Genomic DNA, 11,178 nt, shown 5'->3' with positions numbered 1-11,178 from the left:
CTCCTCCACGGTTATCCTTTCTATGGTATGAAGGACTCTCCACAACATTGGCATGGCCTGAATATAAAAAATTCCCGCCAAGTTAAAGAACCTTTGAGTAAAATTGGGGAAATGATACTTATAACCTATGAGAAACGGTTGGGCCGGAAAGCAAACCCAGTTTTTCGAAATGCTGTCGCTACGAGCCGTGGAATCGAAGGGTCGGAAAATTGTATAGATTGGAAAATGCGATTAGATTTCATCAATTTCCGAATCTGTGAATTTGCAGACTTCGGAAGAAGGTTATTGAAGGATATTTTGTGAGTAACGGTCATCATGATGGAAATAAGAAGAGGAGGAAGATGTGGAAACAGTTGACATATCGAGCAAAGATAAATAAAAGAAAGAAGGATACCTGAGAGACACTTAGATTTGTTATTATAAAAGGATTATAATTATCACATATATAGGCGGCACATCATTATGGTTTGTAGATATCAAACCGCCTGACACGCGTCTAATCATCTTCTGTTTTGCAGGGATTTGAATTTCAAAATGACAGTTGTGTTCCACTATCACCCGCCATCTTGGGGGCAATTGTTAGGCCTTGATTTTCATACTGAGGATCCTTTATCCTTGACTGTCTTATGGATAGTTTATCCTTGAATGGTACATCAGGATATAAAGGATCGACGATCCTCGATATTACTTATTTACTAATGATTGCATTTAGTATGGTGATGTGTTAGACATGTATAGCAACTTTAAAGATGTACTTGTACGAGTTATCCTCACGGAACATCCTATAGCTGGAATATGGATCCAGGATCCTACCTCAATGAAGCTATTAATAGACGAATTCATATGAAGATAAACGTGCAAATATCAACAACGGCTATGTGACTCATTCTTCCGCTTATCTCGCTACTGGATGGCTATTGGCACGCGGTCAAAGGTCGTGGAGCGGCTAGGTGGAAGACTTCCGGATAGATAGGAGATATAGTTAGTGATATTATCTTATTTAAACGAGTGATGATCGAATAGGTAAACACATGTACCGACACACACACTAGAGCAGAAGCAAATACTCTCTCTATACACTAGCTTTCTTTGTAATCTCGATCATATAATCCACAAATACTTGTAATCACATTTTTATTCATTAATAAACTTGACGGTGATAGTTTTCACCGTCCGGGGGTTTTTTGTGCCGGAGACCACGATAACCACATACTCATCGACCAAAGGTTACCTTGTTGATCACTGACTAAAGTGCTACGACCAAATATTATTCTATTAATCCTTGACCGGAGTTATTTTACCAACGATTACCTCGATAAGTTTTGACCGAAGTAAGACTATCGTGATTGAGGGTTTTTTCCCTCGTGATCAAACCATTGTGTTCACCAACATTACGCTTATACACTTGTCGTTATCGAGTTAGCACCTTACCTCACATAACAAATTTGGATATTTGATCCTTAGCAGATTTTTGTCCAAAACATTTAGTAAGTACAATTTAGAGATTATGGAGATTCATAAAAAGTATCATTTTTTCCAAATCAATTTTCAATGGATATGATGAATCCATTCAACTTTTTTTTACCATAAGAACAAGACAATTATAGGGTCATTATTTAAGATTAACATTATTGGGGGTAATTAAGTGTCAATAGAAAATGTTTGAAGGACCTAATAATAAAACAAATTCTACCCCCGCCATCCTTTTATTCTTCTACTTCTACTCCCCAAACAAGTCAGCAACCACTGACCCAAAAGTAACAACTTACAGAATCAGAATCAGAGACTCTGCAGTAACAACAGAACCCACACACACAAATTAAATTCCAACATTTAATTCTCACAACCTCCAATTCCAATCTCTCTCTACACAACTTTATCATCTGCATTCTGCAATTCTCAAACCCAATGGGTTCTTCATATATCCCAATTTGAAACCCACCAACAAAACCAATTTCACAATGGCCTTAAAACAACACTTCATACTCCTCTGTTTCTTCACCTCGTGCTTCAAATCCTTAACTGCAGACACCACCAATTCATCTTTTACTCTCAAAACCTTCGGTCAAAGGTCAACCTTTGACTCTCTTCTTTCACTTTACGGCGGTGCAAAAGTGGTCAACGGCGGTCAATCCTTACAGCTCACTACTGGTAGAGTAATTTACAAAAACCCCATCAAGTTTTATTCAGGAACACCCAAGAAATTGGTGTCTTTTTCAACATATTTCGAGTTTTCGATGACGTCAGGTTTTCATGGAGATGGGTTGGCTTTTGTTGTGTTTTCGGGTCGAGATGATTTGTTTGATGGAAACGGGTCGTTTGGGGTTTCAAACAGAGGTGGGGTTAAGTTCTTGAGTGTTGAATTTGATACATTGATGGATGATAAGTATAAGGATATTAATGGGAATCATGTTGGGATTGATTTGTCTAGCTTTGTGTCTTTAAAGGTTGTTAATTTGTCTTCTGTTGATTTGGGGTTGAATAGTGGTACCCGGTTGCAAGTTTGGATTGATTACGAAGCGGGTTCGAGGCGGATGGAGGTTCGGGTGAATAAATTTGGGGAAAACCGGCCGGTTGATCCGTTGTTGTTCGGGGAAATTGATATAAGTAAAATCTGGCCTGAAAACGATGGGTTTTTCGTGGGGTTAAGTTCGTTCAATGGGAACGACTCGTCGCAGCGATGTAATGTGTACTCATGGAGCTTTAAGACGCGACAACAGCCGGATTGGATGCATTCGGACCCGTTGGATCCGGTTGGTTTTAAAGGGAAAGGAAAGGAGATCAAGGTTCATAAGGAAAATGATTGTGTGTTGTGGATTGTGTCTGCGCTTATACTCGGGATCGGATTTGGGGCTTTAGGAAGCTTTGTTGGTATGTTAATGTGGACGGTGTTTGCGAGAAGGCGGCCGATTGCTCCGGAAGAGAATGCCGTGAAACCGGTGGTAAAAGTTTGAGCAAATAGGTAAGATTTTAATTTAGATGGTATGCAATATTTGTTGTGAACTGTAAATGGATTTTGCTTGTGGTGAGGTGATCTTGTAATTGTTTAGTTATATGTTTTATGTTTCTAGTTATGTGTTATGAACAAATTTGGTTTTGTTTAGTCAAATGTTTAATGTTTCAATGGATATCTTGGTCTTAAATCCAAGATATTTAGTGGTTGGTTTTTTATTTAATGGCATTTGAATAGTGAATTCTGCTAGGAAGAACATTGATTACATTATTCTATAAAGAAGTGTAGGATATTAGGATGCGTGGAATGCTGTACTTTTGTATCTTCCAGGACCATGATATAATGTTATCACATATGTTCATGTTGGAGGTTGGTTGGGCATGGTGAGTTGTATATTCTCATTGGTCTGGTATGTTTATAGTACATTGTACATTAAATGAATAATTGTACAAAACTCTATATACACTTTAAATTAATTGTAAGTTAACATAACATAAGCCAAAAAAAATAACAAAATCTTAAACTACCCGCTTCGTCCAAACGCGTTTTCGCTTTGTTCGTGAATTCTATGCTTAACGTTTAATCCTATCGCACGAGCCCCACTCTACATCGCGCTGCCAAGCAAAACTATGCGTGTATTCCTGTACAACCGTATTCCCATAAAACAAATTAAAGAATTTATACTAATAGCAGGAAAACTGATCTATACCGATGACCGTAGTGAATTTGCATGGTTAGGTCTTTGGTCGGGTAATACACCGATAGCTTTCGTTTTATTTTTTGGAGCACTGCAAATACACCCGGGAAACGGGTTCGCATAAAAGCTTTCTTCTAGCTTTGGAGACAGTCCCGGTTTCCGCTTATACGGTGCACCAACTCGGTCTTTATGGATCAACCTGACTTGAGAACTAAACGTCTCCCATGAGATCTCACCCGCGTCCAACATATCAATCAGTTTAATAAATTGTAACCGGTCAGGGTTAATCGTCTTACGGAACCCTTCGAACCGTCTGTGCCCTTGGACTGCTTTAGCCATGTTCCCATCATAGGTGTAAGCAAACACATCACTCTCAAGGGCAACATTGTAGTCAAGGGCGGCTAGGCGGTTTTGGTAACGGCTAAGTGTGACCAACTCATCGGGTGTGGCGAGGGTGCTGTGTGAAAAGACGTTTGGGTACTCGTCTCGGAAGGCGTTCATGCTGGTGTTACCGTATATTTCACCCGCAACGATGTAGATTTTGGTGTTTGAAGGGTAGCCCATGGCTTTGAGGAACAAAGCAGCTTCTCTAGGTGACATTGGACACCCTCCTTGTTGTCTTTTTTCTGTGCCATTGATGTCTTTCTCCTTCCAATGCTTAACATTGTATCTCATATCTTCTAGTATTTGAGATTCTTGTTCTGTTAGGTTATGGTTGCAGCCTGTGAACGCAAGCATATCCTTCTCATACCTGCAAAGTAATCATTTTGTCATCTACAAATAGCTTTGCTATGAGTATGAGTGGTATTTTTACTAGTACGTTTGCTTGTGTGTAAGTAAATGTTATATTACCTTAAATGTAACGCGATATAGGGTTCACCATCACTCCTAAGTCTATCAACCAACTTCCTACCAAGGCTCTCGATCTCATCCGAGTAACGAAGAGCCTCATAATTTGTACGACACCGAAGCTTTTGATAAGATGACGGGAGACCATTGTTGACTAGTCTTGCATCAGAATGCGTGAACTGGACCACTTTATGCTTTCGTAATAATGCCTTCATTTCTCCTCTATAGTAACTCGCCTGAATCATCAAAGCAATAAAAATCATTTAGGTGACATGAAACCAACAGAATGGAATGGTTTGACCACACACCTTTGACCATGAAACTGGAGCCTTCACAAGCGGCTTTATGTTTGCGAATTTTGGTGGTAAAGACTCGACTATTTCGAGATCATCTTTCAAGTTCTCGATGAAATGTCTCCAATCGAAAATGTCCTTAAAATCACTAAAGAAAAGAAAACAAACATTAGGGTCCTAGGCTATAAGTTGCAATGTTTTGTATATGTACTTTTTTTGTTACCTAGGATCTGTCCAAAAAGATTGATGATCAAGAGACGGGAGAACAAGAGTGGCATTCATCATCTTTGCAATTGCCACCATGTCACATATCTAACATAAAGATAAGGATAAGGTTCATATTACTAAAACTAGAAATAAAATCTTATATGATTCTAAAAATAGAGATGAGAATGTGAACTAACCCCTGTCCTCACTTGATTCAATCCACCGTTGGCATGGACCAAAAGATACCTGGTTGTCCTACTCTCTAAGAAAAATTAAAATCAAAACTTATTAATGGTTTTAGAGTTTTAGAATGAGAGCAAAAACCAAACCACAGGACTTACTGCTTCGATTTCGAGGTCGCTCAATGCATTGATGGTAGCGACTGCTGTTTGGTTTCGTCCAAATGTCCGGGACCTATGGAAACAGTCAGGTTTTGGAGTTTAATAAATAGAATCGATATGTTTAACTTGTTTAATTCAATTGATCGGTTTAACTATGTAGGTCGACTAGTCAACTTGTTTACAAACCGCTTAACCCATTTATTACAACCAACGACAATCCAATTGCAACCTTGGTGTGCACAAAATCAAAATAACCGAATCGAAACCATGAATAACCAACGTAACTGAATTGAAATAACCGAACCTAATAAAAACCAACCATTTGGTTATATATTTTTCAAAAAACTGATTTTTTGGCTTGGTTTTGCTATCATCAACCACAGACAAAGTTGATTGGAACCAAAAAAAGCTAAATTTAAGTAACATATAAGAAATTGATAAATTGTGTACTAAAAAGTGTTAGGTTTAAATGTGTAATAAGCAATTTGTAATTAATTAACAAAAAAAATTCATGCCCAAAGAATGAGTAACTTCAGTATTTTGGTCCATTTTTAAGCACATTATTTTCAAGGCTGAATAGTAAAATTGGGAAAAAGAAACAAAACAAAACCAAATCAAACCTATTGTGAAATCGAAAAAACAAATCCAACAGTTTTCTAAAACCCAAAAACCGAATTATGGGTTTTCGGTTCATTTGAATCCAAAACCGATCCATGCACACACATCAACTTGTTAGACTCTTTTAGACATATGGCTTAAAGAGGTCATTTTTCGATTTACATGATTTTAAATGTGTCACATACGTGGATAGCATCTTGTTCCATGACTATAGTTACAACATCATAAACATGTTGTCAAATGGTTCATTTATTCTTATCAATGTTACTTCCTAGAATCAAAGGCTTTTATGACCAGCTAAAATTTCATTAATATAAACCCGGCTAGTAAGAAACGAAACTCGATGCTTACCGGAATGTTGAAGGAATGTTGTAAAAACTTTTGGGGGACGGAAGAGGTGGAAAAAGAATCAATGTCAGCTACAACTCTCATCCCATCATTCTTATAATCCCTCAACATCAACATGTTGGCGTTCGACCAGCTCCGACTCACCGCCGCCTCCTCCATCTCCGACACAAAGCCTCCGCCACCTGGCATGTACGAAAACCTCACAAACACACTAAATCCCACAAGAATAATCAGAAACCCAAGTAACGTACGTCTCAAATTCCTTCCCAGCTTCCCATAATTACGTACTTCCACCACCCCTTTCCTAATATTATTATTAATATTATGGGTTTGGCACGTGGAGGTGCATGTACCAAAACAATCAACGGCAGCTTGCGTTATGCAGTCGTTGATGTTTTGAAGAGGTTGTTTTTCTTGTTGTTGTGGTGGTTGATGTCCTGTCGTGTCGGAGTCAGTGGATGCCACGGTGGCATGGCGGCGGTGGGCGGAGACACCCCCGAATCGTGGACTGCCGGTGGTGGATTTGGGGGTGGCGCCACCGGTTGTCATCCAAAATTATTTATGGATCACCAATTGGAATCTCGAAATCTAACACAAAAGAAAAGAAACGTGAAATTAAGGATCAAATTTCGAGAGGAGGAGGAAATAATAGCAATTATTATTACTATTATAATTTATTATAATTAATTGGTGGATTATAATAATATACAATGCTGAATTTTGAAAGAGGGGTCGGGAGTGATATAAGGCGGTTTCTGTGTTTGCGTATTATGATTTTGTGGTGTTGGGTGTTGTATTTGTACGCGTATATCGTTGGTAATAGATATTGTTGAATTTAATTACGGTTTATTTTTGCTTCGTGCAGACCTCGAAATATTTGACTATAATCTTGGCATAAAAACATAAAACATAATCAAACTTCTTTATTTATGATGACTATAATCCACATGAAATATTTTTGCGCGTTATCGTTAATAACAGATATTGTTGAATTTCAAATGTGATTTATTTTCACCTTATACCGACTTTTTTTCCATGTTATTTTAAACATCTAACTTGTTTTGTGTTCCATAAACATCGGCCTAAAAAAACAATAAAACAGAACCAAACATATCTATGATAACTATAATAAATGTGAAATATTATTATTATTATTAATTAAAAGTAAAATGATTAATTATGGCGTGCCTACCATTTCACCACTATTAAATATTCTCTACCTATAATAACTAAAAGATATATGTAACGTTTAGATAAGTAGTTGTATATGATTATGATAAGTATCAAATCTATACTATATCTATAGAACTAGGTTACATTACGGTGTTAATAAAATAAAAATAACAAAATAATAATAATATTATTAATTATTAATACAAACAACTGGCATTCATGTACATGGATACATGGTACTGAAATGGGTACTATTGGTATTGATTCGATACCAACTATTTGTTGTTTTGGGATCGATGCGGTGCTGGTATCAATATGGTTCGGTTCGATAGTGGTACCAAACTGAGCGTTTTCGATACCGGTACCATTACCAAATTTCTAAGTAAACCAAGATCGGTACCATCCCTATTTTACGTATATGACACGGATTGAATAACTAGTTTTGATTGTGTACAACCGAATTTCTTTATGTTTCATAGTTTGGTATAGTATAGTCATATCTTAGACACAATGATTTGACCTTTCCGGATTAATGCTTGCACTCTTCGATTGGAAATTGAGTTAACATCCATCACTTTTATCAAATTGATGAATGCATGACTTAGTACTTTTGATAAGATTACAAAGTTCAAGGATTGCTTATGTAACTTCCTTGGATTATCAGTAAAATGACTACCTACCTCATTTTTTTCATATATAATTATTTATTCGACTTGTTTGTCGTCATACAATACAAACTCTAAGTCAAATAGTAAATGTAACACCATGCCAGGTAAAAAAAAAAGAAAAAGATTGATGTTATCAGGGTTGGTCTAACGATTTTGATGGTCTAAAGCGAGTAAAAAATCAGAGCCCTTCCTAAAAAATTTAAAGTTGTAATTTCGAAAAAAATTCATCTCTATTACATGAATAGTTAAATTTTTAACTAAAATAATTTCATTTTTTTTAGATACTTTATTTTATAATATAATCTAGTACATGAACTTTTTCTCTCAAAAAAAAAACAATAATATAATAATATGTTGAAACACGTTATGATGCAACTTGATCAGAGAATATTGAAAAACATCATGTGAATAATAACACACATTGGCCCTTTTAACATTGATGTTTATAATTATGATGCACGTATATCATTTTAATTTTGAGAAAAATTGTCCTGGAAAAGATAATATCGAATATTAGCCTTATGAACTCAAAACAAGTTTTGATCGCTAATTACGAACATATGCTTAAATTATTATTTATTTGTTGTAACACATATACTCAGTTATTGAATTAATAACAAACTAATAGAATTAGGAAAGAGGTACGTTAAATAAATATACTAGAGAGATGATTTATATATATTTTGGGCTTTAATTGTTCTATTTCACGGGCTCTAAAAAATGTTAATTCTTTTATGAGGTAAGGGGCTCTTTAAAATTTTAATTCTGTTGAGAGGTAGCATAGGAGAATCGAACCCTGGTCATCAACACTAACAATAACAAGAAACAGAGTGTCGGAGAGATAAAACCACCTCGGTAGAACGGTGTTTAGTTTATGATTCCAAAACAAAAATTATATAATTTTATATATATATCTCTATTTAAAATGAGGGACATAATTTTTTTGGGGTTAAAGCCCTAGCTTGGGTTTGATATACAGTTGGGCCGGCCCTGGATGCCATAACAGTGATATATCTTCGACTTGTTCAAGTGTGTGATTTCTAAAGGTGTTCAGAAAACCGGAAAAACTGATTCAAAATCGAAAAATCTAAAAAAACCGAATTGAAAAAAAGCCACCGGTTTGGTTTTATGTTTTTGTTAAAACCGCACTAACGATTCGTTTTTGGTTTTGCATGTAATAAAAACTGAAAAAAAACCGAACTGAACTGAATTCCTAAATTTTTGTATTTTTATATTTTATATTAAGTAATTTATAAGAATTTAATACACATATAACTCCAATAGTTTTGATCAAATGTATAATAGTGTATTACTTTACACTTAACAAAATTATTTATGCCTAAATTTATTATTTGTTGCCAACTTTTTTCGGCCCAAGACTTTCAAGCTCAAATGGCAAAAACCGAAAAAACTGAAACCGAACCAAAAACCAAACAATTTCAAAAATTCCAAAACCAAAGTTTTGGTTTGGTTTTAGCTAAAAACCGCACCACGCACAACCCTAGTGATTCCAAATCACGAACGTCAATTGAATGAATTAGGATTGAATTTGAAAGTAGGCCAGTAAGGTTTGAAATTGGATTTCGATCAAGAGCTTCCAAGGATTGTAAGGCTCTGATACCACTTGATAGAATATAAATGAGAAATCAGAGAGACAGGGCATTTGATCAATCAAGCATGGCTGGCTTGTTCGTGTAGGTATTTAACAGAATTAACTAGGGGTGTTCATGAAAACAGAAATCTGAACCGAAGTCTAAACCCAAATAAACTTATCCCAATTCTTATTCGGATATGGAATTTAAATAACATGTTTTAGTGGAATTTTCCAGTTTTGTATGTTTATATAGTCTTTTGTTTGAAGTTTGAACTTCAATTGATGTTCAAGACTAATTTATTTTTTTCGATTTTGTATATTTGTTGTGATTCTATACGTGTAAAAAATGCTATGGACCAAAAACTAGGAAAATTTTGTTATTAGGTTATTTTCAGATTATTTGGATAATTTCGGGTTATTCGGATTGTATCTGAATCCGATCCGAATTAAATTCAGATAGATTCGGAACGGATAGAAATATCCCTAATTCGGATAGGATTTCAGACAATGTCCTAAAACTTTCAAATCCAAACCGAATAAATCGAATAATCTGTTATCCGACCCAATGAATACCCCTGTAATTAACCAACAAACATTTCGTTAGTTAAGTTACTATCCAACTATTACAGTTTTTGTTCTTTTCTATTACAAAATTACATTCAAGTCCCTGAATTACTATTGCTATGTAACAATACCCACTTCATTTACTCATTGACGTTTATTCTTTCAAATTGTGACAACATGATTTCATGAATATGTATATATGTTAATTGCTATTAGACAGTGTTTTCTTAGGGAGGACTTAAGTTTAGCAAAAGAAAACCCGATTTTGTGTTTAAATCAGTTATGATATCTTTATATTGTTGGTTTATCTGATGCATATTTATATGCTTGTTTTTTTTTGTTTTTCTAGTATGGTCATGGTTCTTAGATTGATCACCAAAAAAATATTAAACAAAGCACACTCTTGAGTGATCCAGAAGATAAAATAATTATCTTGATGATGAAGTTAACAAAGATAACCATTAAGTTGCTTGTACGTGAATAGTATCCAACTCCATACTAATATTCTTTCGTGTAGTTTTGTAATTAATAATTGGCTCATAAATTTTTAGCCCACCTATTATTTGACAAGACATAGTGTCATAGAGACAAAAAAATTAGATCAAATTGCTTAGGTTTGCTAGCTAGTCACAAACTCCATTGGGCACAGCCTCGGCGAGATAATCGGCACATACATGTCTAGTTGTGCTTGCACGACGAAAGCATCGCGGGTGAGCTGTTGACACTCGCCTAAAGAGTCCAAGGCAAGACAAAATCAATAGACCCTCATCATAAGCATGACAGATTGACTGGCATTTGAACGTCACATAAAGTGATGAGGATTGACCCATGACAATAGGATAACTTAGGGGCTCAAAAGTTTTCTAATCATTA

General features: G+C 35.5%; 2 protein-coding genes across 2 annotated transcripts; one reads left to right on the top strand and one right to left on the bottom strand.

Moving 5' to 3' along the window:
- Positions 1-1,961: 1,961 nt before the first annotated feature.
- LOC143629731 (L-type lectin-domain containing receptor kinase VIII.2-like) lies at positions 1,962-2,954 on the top strand. The gene has a single exon (XM_077098926.1). It carries the CDS (start codon positions 1,962-1,964, stop codon positions 2,952-2,954), a length of 993 nt encoding a protein of 330 aa, XP_076955041.1.
- Positions 2,955-3,124: 170 nt separating this feature from the next.
- On the bottom strand, positions 3,125-7,120 carry LOC143629771 (O-fucosyltransferase 28-like). The gene is made up of 7 exons (XM_077098951.1): positions 6,310-7,120; positions 5,341-5,413; positions 5,197-5,261; positions 5,016-5,104; positions 4,808-4,940; positions 4,503-4,735; positions 3,125-4,401 (listed from the first exon to the last, which is right to left on the bottom strand). Exons 1-7 carry the CDS (start codon positions 6,853-6,855, stop codon positions 3,657-3,659), a joined length of 1,884 nt encoding a protein of 627 aa, XP_076955066.1. The 5' UTR covers positions 6,856-7,120; the 3' UTR covers positions 3,125-3,656.
- Positions 7,121-11,178: the final 4,058 nt, after the last annotated feature.

The sequence above is a fragment of the Bidens hawaiensis genome, unplaced genomic scaffold (genome assembly GCF_021521415.1).
Source record: "Bidens hawaiensis isolate Kalapana, Puna unplaced genomic scaffold, B.hawaiensis_p1.1 tig00005453_1, whole genome shotgun sequence".
Lineage (NCBI taxonomy): Eukaryota > Viridiplantae > Streptophyta > Magnoliopsida > Asterales > Asteraceae > Bidens > Bidens hawaiensis.
This window is presented reverse-complemented; position numbering and strand designations above follow the sequence as displayed.

Coding starts and splice junctions, on each gene's coding strand:
- LOC143629731 (XM_077098926.1), top strand. CDS start 1,962: ATGGCCTTAAAACAACACTTCATACTCCTCTGTTTCTTCACCTCGTGC.
- LOC143629771 (XM_077098951.1), bottom strand. CDS start 6,855: ATGACAACCGGTGGCGCCACCCCCAAATCCACCACCGGCAGTCCACGA. Junction 5,414..6,309: donor AACATTCCTTCAACATTCCG/GTAAGCATCGAG, acceptor CTGTTTCCATAG/GTCCCGGACATTTGGACGAA. Junction 4,941..5,015: donor TCTTTTTGGACAGATCCTAG/GTAACAAAAAAA, acceptor TCTTTTCTTTAG/TGATTTTAAGGACATTTTCG.